This window comes from Camarhynchus parvulus, chromosome 4 (assembly GCF_901933205.1).
Source record: "Camarhynchus parvulus chromosome 4, STF_HiC, whole genome shotgun sequence".
In the NCBI taxonomy this organism is placed as follows: Eukaryota; Metazoa; Chordata; class Aves; order Passeriformes; family Thraupidae; genus Camarhynchus; species Camarhynchus parvulus.
The window spans coordinates 62,314,061-62,331,916 of record NC_044574.1 but is presented as its reverse complement, the minus strand read 5'-3'; the positions used below and the strand labels follow the sequence as shown (position 1 = coordinate 62,331,916).

Genomic DNA, 17,856 nt, shown 5'->3' with positions numbered 1-17,856 from the left:
TAGATTTATGGATGTCTCATAGTCAAGGGTTTTGTGTGTTTCTTGGAGCTTTGCAAAAAAGTTAGTCCTAAAGTTTTTTGATAGGACAGGCGTGATTTGGAAAGCAAAACACTCCGGTTTCTTCAAACCAGTTCAGTTACTCCTGCTTTTTCTTTCCTCTTCTATCAGATGATCCTGAGGTCCCAATGGAGCCTCCCAGTGCTACCACCACCACGACCATAGGTATATCTGCAACCTGGACAACGTTAGCAGGCTCTCATGGGAAGAGGAATAACACCATCACCACCACAAGCTCCAAGAGGAAAAACAGGAAAAACAAAGTAACCCCTGATAACGTTCAGATTATATTTGATGATCAGCTTCCCATTTCCTATAGCCAGCCTGAGAAGGTGAATGGGGAATCCAAGAGCAGCAGCACTAGTGAGAGTGGTGACAGTGACAATATGAGGATCTCCAGCTGCAGCGATGAGAGCAGCAATAGCAACAGCAGCCACAAGAGTGACAATCATTCCTCCACAGCTGTCACCAACACACAGAGCAACAAAAAGCAACCGTCGGTGCTCGTCACTTGTCCAAAGGATGAGAGGAAAGCAGTGCCTGGCAAGTCATCCATCAAGTGAGTTCCTGTGACCACAAATGCAAAGTGCAAGTCATCCTTTCTTTCTCCCCCACATAATGACAGCATTTAATTCCTTTTGCAGGTTGTCTGAAGTTATTAATGAAGTGACAAGTAATTCCTTGTCTACTTGCACAAAATCCGCTCCTTCTCCCCTTTCTTCTCCAAATGGAAAGCTAACCATTGCTAGTCCTAAACGTGGTCAGAAAAGGGAAGAAGGCTGGAAGGAAGTCGTGAGAAGGTAAGCAAAATAATTCCCCTTATTCCCTTTGGTGCTGTCTTTGTGTGGCTTCCTTGGAGTTACTGAATGGCCTTCTTAGTGGGTTTGAGCTGCTGCTGCCTAAGTTGAATTAGAAAATACAGTGTTCTTTTGACCAGCCTGCCCACAGCTTCTTGCTATGCAAGTGTTTCCTACTTAATGTTGTTTCTCTTTTTGTGTAGATCCAAGAAGGTTTCTGTCCCATCAACTGTGATTTCCAGAGTTATTGGCAGAGGAGGGTGTAATATCAATGCGATCCGGGAGTGCACGGGAGCACACATAGACATTGACAAACAGAAGGATAAAACTGGAGACCGAATCATCACCATAAGGTGGGTGAGCAGGATCCTGCATTGGCTCTGTCCTGTGGGTATTTTCTCCTTTTAGAAAGTTGGTCTGCATAGGAAAATTAAAGGCTTGATCTGGTTGTTCCTTGGAAGATCCCTTGAAAGCAGGGGAGATGAAAGGGGTGGGGAAACAGTACAAGCACCAGCAGGTACAAAAGACGGCTTGCGAGAAAATAAATGTTGGGATTCTGTGTTTGGGCTTGTTAATACATGGTGAATTATGAAAGAATATGTAGGGAAGCAAGTATTTTATCCATTTGAGTTTTTTGGGATTTGGAGTATTAAACTTGAATTTCTTGAGTAATGGTCTGCAGCAGGACTGTGCTAGGCTCAGTTTTTGCATAGAGAGTTATTTTCCTGTTTGTGTTAGGGTGATAGAAGACAGGCTGGATCCTGTGTGGGAGGGCTTTGGGTATAATGTGTGTAAATGCTTTGGATGCACTTTTCCCTGTCCTTCCTTTCTGTAGGGGTGGCACAGAATCAACCAGACAGGCCACGCAGTTGATCAATGCTCTGATTAAGGATCCAGACAAGGAAATTGATGAACTTATTCCAAAGAACCGTTTGAAAAGCTCAACTGTAAATTCCAAGATAGGGTCCTCGACACCTGCCACCACTACAGCTGCTAACAGTTCTCTTGTGGGCATCAAAGTGACCACTGTAGCTGCTTCGTCGACATCTCAGACGGCCTCCGCGCTCACCGTGCCTGCAATCTCCTCAGCATCCACTCACAAGAGCATCAAGAACCCCGTGAACAACGTGCGGCCCGGTTTCCAGGTCTCCCTCCCGCTGGCGTATCCTCCTCCGCAGTTTGCACACGCGCTCCTGGCCGCTCAGACGTTCCAGCAGATCCGTCCCCCGCGGCTGCCCATGACGCACTTCGGAGGCACCTTCCCACCAGCCCAGTCCACATGGGGCCCGTTCCCTGTCAGGCCACTGAGCCCTGCCCGCGCAACCAACTCGCCCAAACCTCACATGGTGCCTCGCCACAGCAGCCAGAGCAGCGGCGGCGCTCAGGCGAGCGCAGCGAGTTCTTTGACATCGAGCCCCACAGCCACGACGACTTCGGTGGCTTCTACTGTGCCTGGATCTTCGGCGAGCGGCAACCCGAGCTCCCCCTCGGTGAGGAGGCAGCTGTTCGTCACTGTGGTGAAGACGTCCAACGCCACCACCACCACCGTGACGACCACGGCGAGCAACACGAGCACGGCGCCCACCAACACCACGTATCCAACTCCTACTGCCAAAGAACACTACCCCGCATCCTCCCCCTCATCTCCCTCTCCTCCCGCACAGCCGGCGGGCGTCTCCAGGAGCAGTCCTCCCGACTGTGCCATGGCCACCTCTCCCAACAAAGGCGCGCCTCCGTCCGAGCCGGACGCGGGGAGCCCGCCCGCCGTGGATGCGGGCGGCTCAACCGGCAGCAGGCAGCCCAATCCTGGGACCAGTGGCTCCTCCGTGCATCCTGCTCATCAGCAGCCCCCGGGCGCTCCTCTGCCGGAGGCCAGGCCCCCTCTCCAGCAACCTCAGGTTCCCGCACCAGATCCTCGCATGGTTGTGCCTCCGAGTTTAGCGGCGACGAGCTCATCTGCTCCGGCGGTTGGCGCAAGCGGCACTCCCATGACCTACCCCGTGTCCCAGCCGGCCATGGGCTCAGCTCAGCCCGCAGCCAAGATGGAAACCCCAGCCATCAGACCACCTGTCCACGGCACCGGCAGCGTCCCCAAGAATCCAGCTCCCGTGCAGAACTCCCCTGTCGCAGTCCTCAATGTTAACCACATCAAAAGGCCCCACAGTGTTCCTTCTTCAGTGCAGCTTCCTTCTACCTTAAGTACACAAAGTGCTTCTCAGAATTCGGCCCACGCGGCAAACAAGCCCATGGGGAACAACTTCAGTGCTACCCTGCCTTTTGGGCCCTTTAGTACATTGTTCGAGAACAGCCCCACGTCTGCTCATGCCTTCTGGGGCGGCTCCGTCGTTTCCTCTCAGACAACACCGGAGTCCATGCTCTCAGCTAAGTCCTCATTTTTGCCAAATTCAGATCCGTTACATCAGTCTGATACTTCCAAAGCCCCGGGTTTTAGGCCACCGTTACAGAGGCCAGCTCCGAGTCCCTCAGGTAAGCCTGTGGCTTGTGTCCATTCCATAGTAATACAGTTCATTCTTGTGTTGTTTAAGCCAAGTGGAGTTCATTTTAAGTGCCCTGTCAAATCTAGTAACTGTTTGGCAGTTGATGGGCTTGATATAAGAGGGTTTTTGCCATTCCAGTCTGTTCCTCTCCCAATAGCTGAGATGATAAAACACTCTTATTTCCACCCCCCGTCCCTACCAGATAGTGATTGTTCCAGTTTGTGATACCTTGTCCTGAGGCTGCAGAAAAATGTGCAGCATCTTCTAAGGGCTAGGGTGGTAAAAAAGTGAACTTGTAACTTACAGGAGGTGTGTTCTCTTAGTTACTAAATTTGATCCAAAAAATGTAATTTCCTTGACTGCCTGCATTTTTTAGTAAGACGTTTTGCTTTCTGCCCAAAACAGAAACCAAGGGCTTGTCACAGAACCTGTTACGGAGCTTTCAGAAAGTACAGAGATGGTTTGGACCATCTGTGCCGGTTTTTGTAGGAGCACTGAGATGCTAATAGATTGAGAGATACAGTAGCACTTTCTTTCCCATTTTGTGAACATGATGGTGTTTAATTTTTTCACCTTGATGTGCTAATCAGCATTTTGACTAGGGCCCTGTATGCCCCTAAGATAGAGAAATGCATAAGTGTCAGATCCCTAAGATTTTATTTTTCCCTTTCTTCATCGAAAAGGACATGAAGGGAGCAGTAATTCTTTTATTTGGGATATTCTTGATATAGGTGTGCAGCACAACTGCCACATACTGAACAGACTTGTGGGGTGTGAAGCTTAATGCTCCAGTTGCCTTTGGAAAATTGTAACACATTCCCCTAAAGACGGGTTGGATAAAAGTTTTCCTTTCTATTTCTGTGCTACCAGGGACCTCTTGCTGGAGTGTTGGGAGTTGCAGAAGTCACTTGTGCCCATTTTCTCTCGTAGGTATTGTCAGTATGGATTCTCCCTATGCTTCTGTAACACCTTCTTCTACACACCTGGGGACCTTTGCCTCGAACCTGTCGGGAGGGCAGATCTACGCGCCCGGGACACCGCTGGGCGGCGCACCTGCAGCTGCTAATTTCAACAGACAGCATTTTTCCCCTCTTAGTTTATTGCCTCCATGTTCATCAGCATCAAATGGTGAGTTCTGGTCAGCAGGGAGCTGCTGAGAAGCTGCTGTATAAATAAAATTTTGTGGCAGAACTGCATAAGGAGTTCCAGGATAAAATCCTTAGAGCAGGTTCTGGTTCCTCCTCTACTTTTGGCCCCTGCAGTTAGGAATTTTTTGGACAGAAAGCAAATAAGCTGTGGAGTGCTGGCTTATTTAGGGAACGTGTTAATCTGTTTTATTGGCAAAAACAATGACAAACCCTGTAGGAGCAGCTGAGGGTCCTCAGCACGGTCGAGATAGACAGAGACGAGAAATCTCTGAAGCTAAGTCGTAGACATGCAGTTTATTGCCAAAGTGTAAGTGCAGAGCCCTGCTGGGAGCTGCCAACTGCAGCTCAGAGCAGGGCTGAGAGAAAAAGAGAGAGAGAGCAAAGAAAGAGCGAAAAAGAGCGAGAGCAGAAGAAGTAAGAAGCAAGAGTAAGAGAAGCTTAGAGCATAGAAGAGTGAGCAAGTGAGAGAGCGAAGTTCCCGTTACAATGCATTAAATCATCTTCTGTGTCGGATATTCTGATTCTCACTAACTAATCTAAGATACAAATCTTATAGCATTTACTTACAGCTTACAAGAATCACTACATTACTATACTGTGTTACATTTTAAACCCTAAAAACTACTCTTTAGACTCCTCCTGCCAAGCAAGCAGGGTCTGCTTCTGACCCTTAGACTTGCTTGCAAAGAGAAAGTATTGTTTCATCAAAAAAGAAATTACCTTCTCAGCCACACCATTGTTTTCTCGTTGTTCAGTAACTAAGAGATCTCAAAAGTTACTTTCATTTCAATCTCACTTATAGTTTCTATATTCTCAAAATCTTTTGCCAAGCAATCATATTTATAAAGCTTCCCTGTTCCATCTTCACCAACAAAACCCCAGGGAACAAATCAAAAAGAAGAAGAAAAAACAAACCCAACAAAGACATAGGTTTATGCGGGCTTATTTCAGCTCTGTTTCAGGATATAATCCTCAAATCCTCTGTTGCTGATAGGCAGTGATGCTTAGTTAAGGTTTTGTGGTGTGTGTCCTCCAGTGGCTGAACTACCAGGGCATGATAAGCATTTTATATAAGAGGCTTAAGTGGTGGTGAATATCTCTGTGATCTGGGAATAAAATTATCCTGAGGTGGATGAATGTGGCATTAACCAGCTCCCCTTGTCAGTTGTTGGACATGGAGGGCAGGTTTGTGGGGTCTGGCTGCCATCACTAAGTGCTCCTGTTGCTCTCCTTGCAGAATCTCCTGCTCAGTCCGTGTCCTCTGGAGTACGAGCACCCTCTCCCACCCCTTCAGCAGTGTCCTTGGGATCAGAAAAGCCCAGTAACGTTTCTCAGGACAGAAAAGTTCCTGTTCCCATTGGGACTGAACGGTCTGCACGCATTAGACAAACTGGAACGTCGACTCCTTCTGTAATTGGGAGCAACTTGGCTGCTCCAGTGGGCCACAGTGGGATCTGGTCCTTCGAAGGTATAGGTGGCAGTCAAGGTATGTGGTGTTATAGGTGCACTTGAGTTGATCACAGCATTGTGTTTGCCAGGCTTGTCTTCAGCACAGGAGCATGCCAAATTGAGTGCCTGAAAACACAGAAATGTTCTTTCCAAAGGCTTTGGAACAAGGACTTCTCTTAGCCTTTTTGTCCAATTAATTGTTTTAACAAGGTTTCTGAAGCCCTCGGGGGTTCTGAAATATCCTGACTATGAAGATTTGGTACTCCCAAGTAGGAGCAGGAAAAATAAAAACAGGCCTTCCAGGCATGAACACAGTGAGGAACATTGGATTGAGGAAGAGGGGAAATTGAGGTGTCACAAGATAACTGTCTGGAGTTTCTTGTTGATAAAGAGGTTGTTTGTATGGTAGGAGTTAATATTTAATTTGTAGCCAAGGTAGAACTTTTTGTGCTGAGGATGGTGCTTTTATAAAGTGATAAAATTCCACATTTGGATTTCCTTTATTATTTTCAGCCATCCACCTTCTACTAGCACAAGGCTCTTGGCTCTCCTGGAGTCACATAGAGTCTAGTATTTTGGGTTTTATTAACAATTTCAGTTAGTGATCTTACAGCTTTTCTTACCAAACCTGTCAGGAGTCTTGGATGCAATTTCTGGGAGACCGACTAACTTTTTCCATATTAATTGGGGGTTTTTTTTGTGGGATGTTTTATTTTTAATTTCTTTGGGGTTTTTTTGCTTGGGATGGGGGGGTATGGATATTGAGGCTGTGTTGGATGTCCTGTCAGCCTCCTGCACAAAATGGGGTTTGCCATGAGTTCTGCCTGTATTGCTCAAGGCTCCAGTCTGCTCTGGAAAACCTGCAAGGACTGGAACTGCCCCAGTGTTCAGAGCAATCTGTTCTGCTCCTTGACTGAGTCCAGACAGCTGAAGGTTTTAATTGACTGACTGGTCTGGAATTTTTCCCCAAATACAAACTCTTTTTTTACTTCACTGTTGGTCTTTTCCCAGATAAAGCTTTAGAAATTCACTATTTATTTGCCTTGGGTAGCTGTAAAAGTTGTCCTTTGTACCTGTCTTGGCTTTTGGGATGCTGCTTTCTTTCTGCTTCGGTCAATGACTTCAACATTTTGATTATTAGTTCACATTGGGATTGGCTCTTCTCTACTTGAGTATTGGAGTGCCTCAGAAATGTTTCTGTACCCCTTCTCCAAATACTTTTTTTTTATGTTTTGTGTTGAAAATTGGATTTTTTGAATGTCTGGAGTTTGAACTGTAGCACCAATACCAAGCTGCCTCTGATGAATTCACAGAATTAGGACATGAGCACATATCTGCAGCTGGTCCTTTCCTGGTTTTGGTTTGCACAGATACTTCTGTGTCCCTTAGAATACGAAGTAATTAATGGAAGAATGGTAGTGAAGTAGAGCAAATAGTCTTCATAGTGTACATACCCTCTCCACAGCACCAAAGGCACGAGGAATTGAGGTTTTTGGAGGATCTGAGGTTTTTGGAGGAGGGAGAGTTAGCCCAAATTCCAGCTTTGCTGTTGAAATGGAGGAAAGTTGCAGGGGCAGCGCTCTGGTTGCAGGTAACTGTCCAAACTCCTGGCAGCGGCTCAGAGCTCCTGGCCCTGCAGGTGGCACTCCTGGTGCTGTCCGTCTGTCCATCCATCCGTCCATCCACGCCGTGTGCTCCTGCTCTGTGGAGCGGGTGGGGGCTGAGCTCTGTGGGCTGGCAGGGGCAGGGGTGCTGTAGCTAACGCCGTGTCTCTGTGCTGCTGGCAGACAAAGTGGACTGGTGTCACAGCGGCATGGGCAGCCACATGATCCACAGGCCCATGTCCGACCCAGGCGTCTTCTCGCACCAAGCCATGGAGAGAGACAGCGCAGGCATCGTAGCGCCTTCCGGTACATTCCATCAGCCCGTCCCTGCAGGATACATGGACTTCCCAAAAGTCGGGGTAATGACCTCCTTGGCTCCTTTTTATCCTGCTGGCCATGCAGTGGCATTCATTAAAGCATCCTGTGACTGTTCGTTTCCTTCCCCCCAGGGAATGCCTTTTTCTGTGTATGGGAACGCCATAATTCCTCCTGTAGCCCCCATCACAGATGGTACTGGAGGCCCCATCTTTAACGGGCCTCATGCTGCTGACCCATCTTGGAACTCGCTGATAAAGATGGTTTCAAATTCCACAGAAAACAATGGGCCTCAGACGGTAATTGCTCCGCTTTCTTGCACTGCGTATTTCACTCAAAATGTATCATGATTCTTGTCTGTGCAGTTAGGCTTTGGGAAGACAAATCTTGGGGAAAAATTTCATAGGAAAAGCCAGTTTATGTGCTGTTAGTTGAGCTTTCCCTTCCCAAGAAGGGGACACAGCAACAGGGCTGCTGCTGGGCTCTGTAGTTGAGGATGTTGTGAGTGCGTTAGGAGCACCCCGAGGAAGGGAGTAAGTAGCTCTTTGCTGCTCTGATCTTGCCTGGCTTGTCCACTGAATATAATTTAGGCAGAGGGATTAATTCCCCATAACCTCTTGTTTTTACTCAGGAACTCATACTATAATGGAACATCAGTAGCTCTGGTTAGATTATATCCTGTGATTGTGTTTAATTGGACAGTGATCTCTGTTACAGTGTTACTAAATAAAGATGTTTCTGGGCTGAATTTGCTTGGGAATGATCCAAGCTGTGGGGAACACTCCCAGCTCTGCTAGGCCATAGGTGTGAAGGAGAGGGGATTTGGCCACAGTTTAGGTATTGCTCTGAGGTGGCTTCTCGTCCCTGCAAGGTGATTTCTGGTTTCATGAGGAAACTTTGTCCCCCAAAGAAAGCTTTACTGTGTTAGACCTGGGATTCCCCAGAGCTGAAGGTGTTAGGGGAAGATGAGGTGGCAGGAATCAAGTTGTTGTTTGTCTGAACTTAAGGTCAAGAAGAGTGCACATCCCTTGCTCTGGGTGTGGAGGGATTTGGGAGCTGGGCTGAGCAATCATTTGCTGCACCCCCAGAGCCCTGTTCATGGTCCTGGCCAGGAGAAGTGTGACCCTGCAGCCCCTGTGGGCTGTGCCCTCCTGGAGCAGGCCGAAGCATGGTGCTAACCTGGGTTTCTCTTGCAGGTGTGGACTGGAACCTGGACACCTCACATGAACAGTGTGCATATGAACCAACTGGGCTGAGTGGGATCAACGTGCTGGCCTTGAGATTCCTTTTATTGCAGAGGAAACCACAATTGGCAGAAACAGTTTATGTGCTCCCAGATCATTCTACTGATGTGCTTGACTGAAGTGTGTAGGCTTTTTGCAGAAGAACTTACTAACTGACCTTTTTCTGTGAACATTGTGACCGCCCATTCCCCACCATCATATGTTTCAACTTAGTTAGACTTTCTTCTTTCCTTTCCTCCTCTTTTTTTTTTTTTTGACATAACTTTCTGTTGAAGCTGTTCTTTGGCTGGTTGGTTTTAGTACTGTAAACTGCTTCTGAGCAAACACAGAAATTTAGCAAAATTATGTAAACTTGATCCTGAAGTTTTAGAATGGCAAATAAATGTACAATTGTTTACATAACAAATGGCTAAGCAGAAAGTAAATTTCAATATGTCAGTTATAGAGGCTCTACTTTATGTAGACTTAAATTAATGTGAGATATGTACCTTCATATTCAGAAATCTGGATGTTTCCTTCATACATTAAACTATTAATAAGCATAACTTTTCTACTTGTGTAATTTAAATAAGTGATAAAAAGAAAAACACCCCAGGCATTATCAGAGGGCCTTTTCCAAATGTGTGTTGGATTTTTTTGAGAAAATATACATTCTGTGTTTGACATTTGAGGAGAGCTTCCTTGCTGAAGGCTCCAGAGGCAGGTCTCTTCCAGAATCAGGCCCATGGAGGTTTATTTGGAAGAGTCCAAGTGGGAAGTCCCGTGTACATTGTTAGGAGCTGTCACCTGTGGGCAGAGGCAGCAGGAGATGAAGGAGGGTGGGTCCTGTGAGGCCAGGCTGGGGAGCAGTGACACAGATCCAGTCAGGATCCCTGTACAGCTCCCTTCAAGAGCACTTAAAGGAGATCTACTGCTCAGATTTAGGAAGTATTATTTGGTTTTATTATGGTTCCTCCTTAGAAAACAAAGCAAACACCTTAGCTGGCCACAGAAACTACTGCCTTTTAACTACTGTGGTATTTGAGGTGTCCCCAAACCTTTGGCATACCCAAGGCTATATACCTGTCCTTAGGTGCTGCTCTGAATAAAGGCAAGTTCCTTTTTCCAGCAGTCTGATCTCCTGAAATACATCTGTGAAGATCTGGTGCTAGCTAAATGGATCCCAGAGTGAGGAACTGCTTGGAAAAAGGTTTGAAACTCCATCTCACACCTTGATCAGGGTGTGGGTGAGTGCCCTTCCCCTCTGCTGCTAGTCATTTGCTGCCAGCTTTAGTGCTGTTTAGGGTTACTAATTATTAATCCTACTGAGAAATAGCGCTCAGTATTTATTAGCACCATGAATTCCCAGAGTATTTTGTTGACCTGAGAGTTACATCCATGCCTGGGGCAGTAACAGGCCTGATGCCACCCCTGTGGCAGTGGGCTGGGCACGGGAGATCCTGGGTGGGGGCATTGGACCATTTTTACTCCCAGATGGTTTTGGATTTTTTTCCCCCACAGTGTAATGGTCTTTGTTTGTCCAGTAAACCAAGGAATGCACTCTTTTGGGAGTGGGCAGGTGCTGTTTGTTTGGGGAAAGGGAGCAGAACCAGGGTTAGGAACAGGAAGAGAACACAGTGCAGTGCATGGTCTAAGCGGTGTTTTGACCTCTCCTTGCTGCAGAATGGGGTAAGGAGACAGGTCAGAACCTGGCTGGGAAGGAGAACATTCCTCATGTGGAAGGATGAAGTGTTTGGTTATGATTAATTACTGTGGAATATAATCTTCAGGCTGAGAGCTGGGGCTGTTCAGCCTGCAGAAGTGAAGGTTGTGTGAGCTCCTCACAGCAGCTTTCCAGTATCTGAAGTGGCCCAGGAGGGACTCCTGTCAGGAGCTGCAGTGATACGCCCACAAGTAATGGGTACAGTGGAAAAAGGGGATATTTAGGCTAGCTGTTGGGAGGAAGTATTTACTGGAAGAGGGGTGAGACACTGCGGTGTGATCCCTGGGGATGCCCGGTGCAGGGCCAGCTGTTGGGCTCCGTGGTTCCTTTCCAAGTCGGCACACACTCTGTGATGTGGCGGGCCCGGGGCAGCCAGCTTCCGACCCAGCACAGGGCACGCCGTGAGGCGCCGCCCTCCCCGTGCCCTCAGCCGCCATGGGGCGGGGCGGCGCATGCGCCGTGGCAGAGAGGGCGGAGCCAGTAGGCATGTGGCGGCTCGCGCGGGCGGGCGCGCGGGCCCCGCCGGCCCTGGCGGCTCTGGCGGCGGCGGGAGCGGGGCCGGGCGGGCACGGCGGCACCGAGGGCTGGTACGAGTGGGCGGCGCGGTCCCCGCCCGTGCACTGGGCCGAGGGCGGGCTGGCGGCGCTGCAGGAAGCCACCGGGATGCCCTGCTGGGCCGCCATCGCCGGCGGGGCCGCCTTGCTGCGCACCGCCGTGACCCTGCCGCTGGCCGCGCAGCAGGGGCGGCTGCTGGCTAAGGTGCGAGCGCTGAGGGGCTCTGAGGGAAGGAGCGGTGGAGGGGCTGAGGGGGCCGCGGAATGAACATCGCAGTTCTTTTATTGCGGCGGGTTTGGGGGCGTTTGGGGTTTTTTTTAAGGAATTTTACGTTTTGTGGTTTTTTTGGTTGTAGAAGTGAGCGTGTGTTGCACTCTCGTGTAGTAGGGTCTCTTATGCTGTGGGTTGTTCACTGCCGAGTGTGTCCTCATGGCCTTCAATTTATTACTCTTCATTTTATTTATATATATATATATACAATATACATATTTTATCATGTGTAACACAATATATTTGTAAATTACGTACACTATATTGTAAATAATACATTCTGTTATATTGTTGTGGTTTTGGTTTGTTAATTTAAGATTTTTCATAAACATAGATGTAATTTCTATTATTATATATTTATATTTGTATGTTGTTATTAGTTTTTATAATTGTCGGTTTGTTTTGGTTTTTTTTTTACGTTGAAGTGCCATTACAGCTGGGTCTTGTTAAGTGGAGTAGCTGATTACAAGTCCTGAATGCAGACAAAAAGATGCTTGTTAAGAATTGCCCTGGTTTCAGCTGTGACAGAAATCACTTTCTTCTTTAAAAAGTATAAAATCTAAAAATATTAAAATTCTGTATTCATTTAATGTATTAGTAAGAGAGTATCTTTGATTGTTACTGCAATTACTTGTCACTGTTACCTTCGTGTGGTTATTTTGTTTAAAGATGAAAGGTGTTCACTGATGTTGAGCGAAACGTTAACAAGATGCCTTGTCCCTCACAGGTGTTTCCTACCCCTACAGGTGTTAAATTACAGTGGTAATGAATATGTTTGATGCCTGTGCTGGTATTAAATCATAGAAGAGTAATTAATATGTGTAATACCCATACAGGTATTAAATTATACAGTGGCAATGTGTATTAATGACTGTACATTATTATTATATATTAATTCCTGTACAGATATTAAATTTTACAGTGATAATTAATAAGTCAAATACTTGTTCAGGTGTTGAGTTACCAGGGATAACTAACAACAGAAGTGAGGGAGGGAGTGAGTGTTACCTGCCACTGTGCCCGACCAGTTCTCCTTTTCTTTAGCTAGCTGGAAAACCTGCAGCCTGAGATTAAGGAGCTTGCCCAGCGCCTTCGCTATGAAGTTTCAGTGCGTGGAAAGCAGCTGGGCTGGTCTGAAAAGGTGGCCAGGTACGAGGGGGATTGCCCACACCTCCTGAATCCATTCTGGAGTGGGGTGTGGCAGGAAGGAAGATTCCACAAACAGTGCTTTGGCAGCAAGGTTCTGCCATGGCCCACAGCTTAGATTTTCTTTCCCTGCCTGTGATTTATTTATTTATTTATTTATTCTGTTGCCTTTCAGCCGTTGTCCATGTCAAAGCTCAGACTTGTGCTTTCCTCTCCCAAAGGTCCCACTTTGCCCGGAACATGCGGAGGATTGTCACGGAGCTGTACATCCGGGACAACTGCCACCCCTTCAAGGCCACCCTGCTGCTGTGGGTGCAGGTGCCCATGTGGGTGTGCGTGTCCCTGGCTCTGCGCAACTGCAGCGTCGGTGCCCTGGGCTCTGAAGGTGGGGAAATGCACTTGTGGAGGGTTTTGGGGTCAGAAAAAGGGTGTTGTCCCACAAATAGGTGCTGCACCTTGGTACAAATCTTCTCTCACTGTCACCTCTTATCCACTTGCTGCCTTCACAGGCACCTTGTTGGTTTAAGGGCACAGTGTCCCAAGCTTGGTGTACAAGCTGATATAAAAATCAGTCAGCTACTCAGGTTTTAAATCTAATATAGTTTAAACTTAATTAATCAATTAATATAAATAATAAGTAATAAATGTTTGAAATGAGTTCTAAACTTAATGTAGTCTGACAATCCTGTTTATTTAGCAAGTCATATTACACATGCCACACCACACTCACTGTTAATCTGTATTTTTTCTCTTTCCATGTGAAATACTGTAGACAAGGTGAATGTGTGAGGGTCGTTTAAATTGAAAAAAAATTATACTGATTTTTTAGACAAGAGTTTATGCTTTGTTCTTTTAAGCAAAGATGTGGCTAGTTATACACCTACTAAGAAAAATATAATTTTCTCAAAATCAGGAAATAAACACTGTAGGTTACTGCATTCCTATTTTCCTCACTGACTTGTAAAATATTTGAGATTGAAGTATTTTTATTGCAGATTTACCTGTCTGTGGCTGTCATGAGTTAAGCCAGGTCTCAGCTCGTATCTCTCACTTTTCTTACTTATATTGGTAGCAGAGTGTTAAACCAAAGATTTCTGCTTTAATTGTACTTACCATGTGGATAAAACATACCTAGAAACTTTGGTCTCTGATTTAACATATGGTACAGTTCTGGCTCACTTGAGACAGCAAATTATACTGAATTCTGTATTTTCTTCAATTTTTTCCCTGTAGTGCAAGAACAGTTTTCCTCAGGAGGGGCACTGTGGTTCACAGACCTCACGGCACCTGATTCCACGTGGATTTTGCCAGTGTCCCTGGGGCTGGTGAATTTGCTGGTGGTGGAGGTATGTTGGTGGGATAAACCAGCAGCAGAGACTGCAGAGGGCTAACATGTAAAGGTGACTGCAGATTATCACTGCTTCAAATGCACTGGGCAGAAGTGAAACAAAATCTCTTTGCTCTGTGTATTTTAATGTGTTAGGTATTTTTGTTCAGAGGCCTCCAGGTCAGATGGGACATGTCTCAGATCTACTTGAGCTTCAGTAATATTTAGTCTTGACTGCAGTTTCTTTTAGAATGCTGCTCTAATGAGATTTCTGGGTGTTCATCCTCAGTATGGCCGTTTCAAAAAGAGCTTGTTTGTAACTGTGAGTTTCTCCCCTTTCAGATCTTTGCTTCCCAAACAAAAATGCCAGTTTCACGGATCCAGAGGCTTGTCACCAACTTCTTCCGCTGCGGTGTCCGTGGTGATGATCCCTATTGCTGCCACAGTGCCCTCTGTGAGTACCCAGGTGACCTCTGGGATGTCACCTGCTGTGCCTGGGCTGTTCTGGAGCTTCAAGGACAGCCTGAAGGCCTCACATGTTTCGTGTCTCTACTGCTGTGTGCTTAAGAAAAGTCAGATGTTCTGTCTATGTGTATGCTTAAATCTTGTTGCCTTTGGGATGTTTTTGTTCAAGGAGGAAGACTTTGCAAACTTGAAAGGTGTTAATGTCCTTCATGTAGCCTGAAAAAGAAGAGGAAAGCTTTGTGTAAAGACACACAGGGGAATGTTTGTTCACTGGAAACCAGTGTAGTTCTTAAATTAGGAAATTTTCCACATTTTCCTTTCTTCAAGCACTTCTCATTTTTACCAGGTTTTCTACTGCAGAGGGTTCTTAGTAAAAATAAAGTGTCTGGTTGTTTGGCTCAATTACAGTTTCAAATACAGAAGTTGAAGCAAGCTTATTATGAATTATTTTAAGAGCTGTTAAGCCTCAGTGTAGATGGCACTTTTCCCCAGAGGAGTTCAGAGACAGACAGTTACATTTCACATGGAAGCCATTATTGCAGATGAGAGCAGGAGGGGAGTGGTTTAGGTGAGTTATTTTAATCAATCCCTGGGAATAACCCACAGCTGTAGTTCAGGAGGAGCTGCCTGAAGCTGATGCTTTGCTTGCCTCCAGGGAGCTGACATGTGCTTGTGTTGTTGCAGTCCATGGCGCTGTACTGGCTGTCCTCGAGCCTGGTGGGACTGTCCCACAACCTCGTGCTGCGCTCTCCCGCCTTCCGCCGCCTGTGCCGCATCCCCAGGACCCCGTCCCAGTCGGACACGCCCTACAGGGACATGCTGGCTGCCTTGGCCACCAAGTACAGCTTCAGGAAACACCTCTGAGCTCCAGGAGGAGCTGCCTCAGCAGTGAAGTCATGCTGTTCTAGTGAGATGTACTTATTTGCTGTATATTTATTTTCCAAATAAAACGCTGACTGGCCACGAGGAAGGATTGGTCAGCAAAAATGTGTCTTTACTGGGAAGCTTTGTTTCAAGGGGGTCCTTTTGCAGCTGCAATAGTCCAGAAATCCAGGTTGGTCTCCTGAATTATCATAAGAAAGTGGCCAGGTGAGTGTTAAATAAAGCTGTGACTCATATACAGCACCTCTCTTTTACTCTTAAGTCCTAAAGGTGAAAAGGTTTGGGGTTTTTTTGTTAAAATGATCATGAATTATTTACCTTAACTTTTTTAAAGATTCCAAGCTACTACTGTGATGTAAACTAACAAAAATTCAGAAGCAGAAATTTTAAATGCAGACTTGTAAACGTTTATTTGAGTTATTGTGATAACCTAGTGGAACTTTACAGATAGGGCTAATTAAAACCAGCAGTTTAGAAGAAAAAGTGCAGATGTCATTGGACTCCCAACACTGCACTTTACCTGTAGGGGTGTTTCACTGAGATCTTCCACTGTTTTCACTGTTAGGAGTCTCAGAACATCAGTGATAGTTGTGTCTGAATGCTGCCAGGATGTTTTTATACCAAAATCTCCCAAAACGGGTGTGAAACTGAAGGCAAAGCAGCCAAAAGCATCTCATCTAATGGTGTCTAACAATTCAAAACCCACAGGTAAGGAGATGAGAAGGTATGTGATAAAGCCCTTTCCAGGTCTGCATTACAGGTAAGATAATGTTCTAGATTTTTAAAGGGTCTTAGAAGTTTCTCTGAATGAACATTGTCATTTTGCCTGATCTGAAGGTGTTGGGAAAAGACTGGAAAGGGGAGTGAATTTTTGTCTGGGAAGCTGGTGGTAGAGGGAGCTGGTGCTCCATGCAGTGCTAAGGAAAGTCAGCTCTCCTTCCTCAGCAGTCTCACCTGAGAGGGGCTCACATTCCCAGCCTGGGAACAGGGTAGGCTTGCAACAGCTACATCTTGTGTGCTGTAAAAAAATAAAATTATATTTTTTGGGAAGCATAAAGAGGGCTGTGAAACTGGTCACTGAAAAAAATGACAGCTCTGTCAGGACCCCATATGTTCAATGCAGGAAACTGGCTTTGTTAGATTTGCAGTTCTCCATTTATTTATGTTTGGTTTACCCCATTTTAACTTTATAAAATTACACCCAAGACCTGCCAATGCAAGATAAAAGAGAATAAGGTTTCTCCAGTGAGTGTATTGGGTGGTGGATTTATCACAGCATTATTTTAGGTCTGGAAGAGGGTGTTGGAACACTGCATGGACTTAGGAGGGAGCCTAAGCTTAAGGAGCTGAAGCCAGGCAATCCACGTTCCCTGAATGGGTTCTGTTCAGAAAGTGCTGAAATATCCTGGCTGGGTGATACTTGTTTCATCCTCTGTCCTGAAGATGCAGTGTGAACTTGGAGAACTTGATGCTTGTTGTCTTTGTGGTTGTGCCCTGCAAAAAGACATTGTTTACACAAAAGCTTACCTCTGTTCCCAGCCATAGTAATGACTGTGTTCCAATACATTGTCTGGCCTAAAATCCTTGTCTCAGTGTTAGATGATGTTCCTAGGAAAGAGGGTCGGAGATTTGCTGTTTGCCTTTTTATGATAATGCAGTATTTTTGTTGTCAGTCCATGTCGATGAGACAAAGATGGAGCAAAGATACATAAAATTATGTGTGTCAGGTCCAATGAGTGCTCCTTGACTGTGGAAGGGCTAAGAGAGGTTTCTGGAGAAGAAGTCAGAAAAACCTGTTGCTGTGTTCTCTCAGAAACCCAGCTGAAGTGTCTTTAAAAAGCCTGTACAATATTCTTTGTGAATGACCCTTTATTATTTAAGTAATGTGGTTTATAGCTCTGTTTTAACTGTGTCTCCACCTCTCCTGTTTGCTTCATGTTCTGGCTTTGCTGAAAACAAAGAGGTTGTAAACAAATGAGCAAAACCCAGTAGTGATAAAATAATTGTGGTTTTAGAAAGGAGGGCAGTTTCCTTCCTAGCTCCCCTCTGATTATTAGCCTGAAACACTGTAGGTGAGATGAGCTGGCCCTTGTCCCATTGAGGAATGAGATACCAGTATGATCCAACACCTTTTACAGGCTGGTGGAGGGGATGCTGCTGTCTGCCAGAGAATTTGACACCTTGCCAGTCCACCTGGTGGTTCTTTGGGGTTGTTTTAGTGGGGAATCCAAACTCCTAATCCAAAGCTCAGTTACTAGGATGGATTCCTTGAAGTGCAAGAATTTTTTTTCCTGGACTGAGTGTCATTTTTGGCACAGTTCCATGGTTTCTGGAAAGTAAAAATCTTTGAAGTACTGTTGAGTGCACTGCTGTACACACGGGGGTGCTCCTGCTCCT

General features: G+C 46.1%; 2 protein-coding genes across 10 annotated transcripts in view; both read left to right on the top strand.

Annotated features, from left to right (window-relative positions):
* ANKRD17 (ankyrin repeat domain 17) overlaps window positions 1-9,657 on the top strand; it is a 69,410-nt gene extending 59,753 nt beyond the window's left edge. For all 9 annotated transcript variants that reach the window (XM_030946812.1, XM_030946813.1, XM_030946811.1 and 6 more), the window contains 9 exons: window positions 169-616; window positions 702-857; window positions 1,058-1,207; window positions 1,690-3,341; window positions 4,283-4,480; window positions 5,738-5,986; window positions 7,737-7,912; window positions 8,003-8,167; window positions 9,065-9,657. In XM_030946812.1, coding sequence (XP_030802672.1) covers window positions 169-616; window positions 702-857; window positions 1,058-1,207; window positions 1,690-3,341; window positions 4,283-4,480; window positions 5,738-5,986; window positions 7,737-7,912; window positions 8,003-8,167; window positions 9,065-9,124 — 3,254 coding nt within the window. In that variant the 3' untranslated portion in view covers window positions 9,125-9,657. The remainder of the gene's footprint in view (window positions 1-168; window positions 617-701; window positions 858-1,057; window positions 1,208-1,689; window positions 3,342-4,282; window positions 4,481-5,737; window positions 5,987-7,736; window positions 7,913-8,002; window positions 8,168-9,064) is intronic.
* Window positions 9,658-11,380: 1,723 nt separating this feature from the next.
* LOC115903327 (cytochrome c oxidase assembly protein COX18, mitochondrial) lies at window positions 11,381-15,682 on the top strand. Its single transcript, XM_030947748.1, is given in 7 exon segments — window positions 11,381-11,573; window positions 12,688-12,788; window positions 13,007-13,170; window positions 14,019-14,131; window positions 14,455-14,520; window positions 14,522-14,566; window positions 15,262-15,682. Coding segments are annotated over 7 exon segments (765 nt in total). The 5' UTR covers window positions 11,381-11,477; the 3' UTR covers window positions 15,442-15,682.
* The last annotated feature ends 2,174 nt before the right edge of the window (window positions 15,683-17,856 follow it).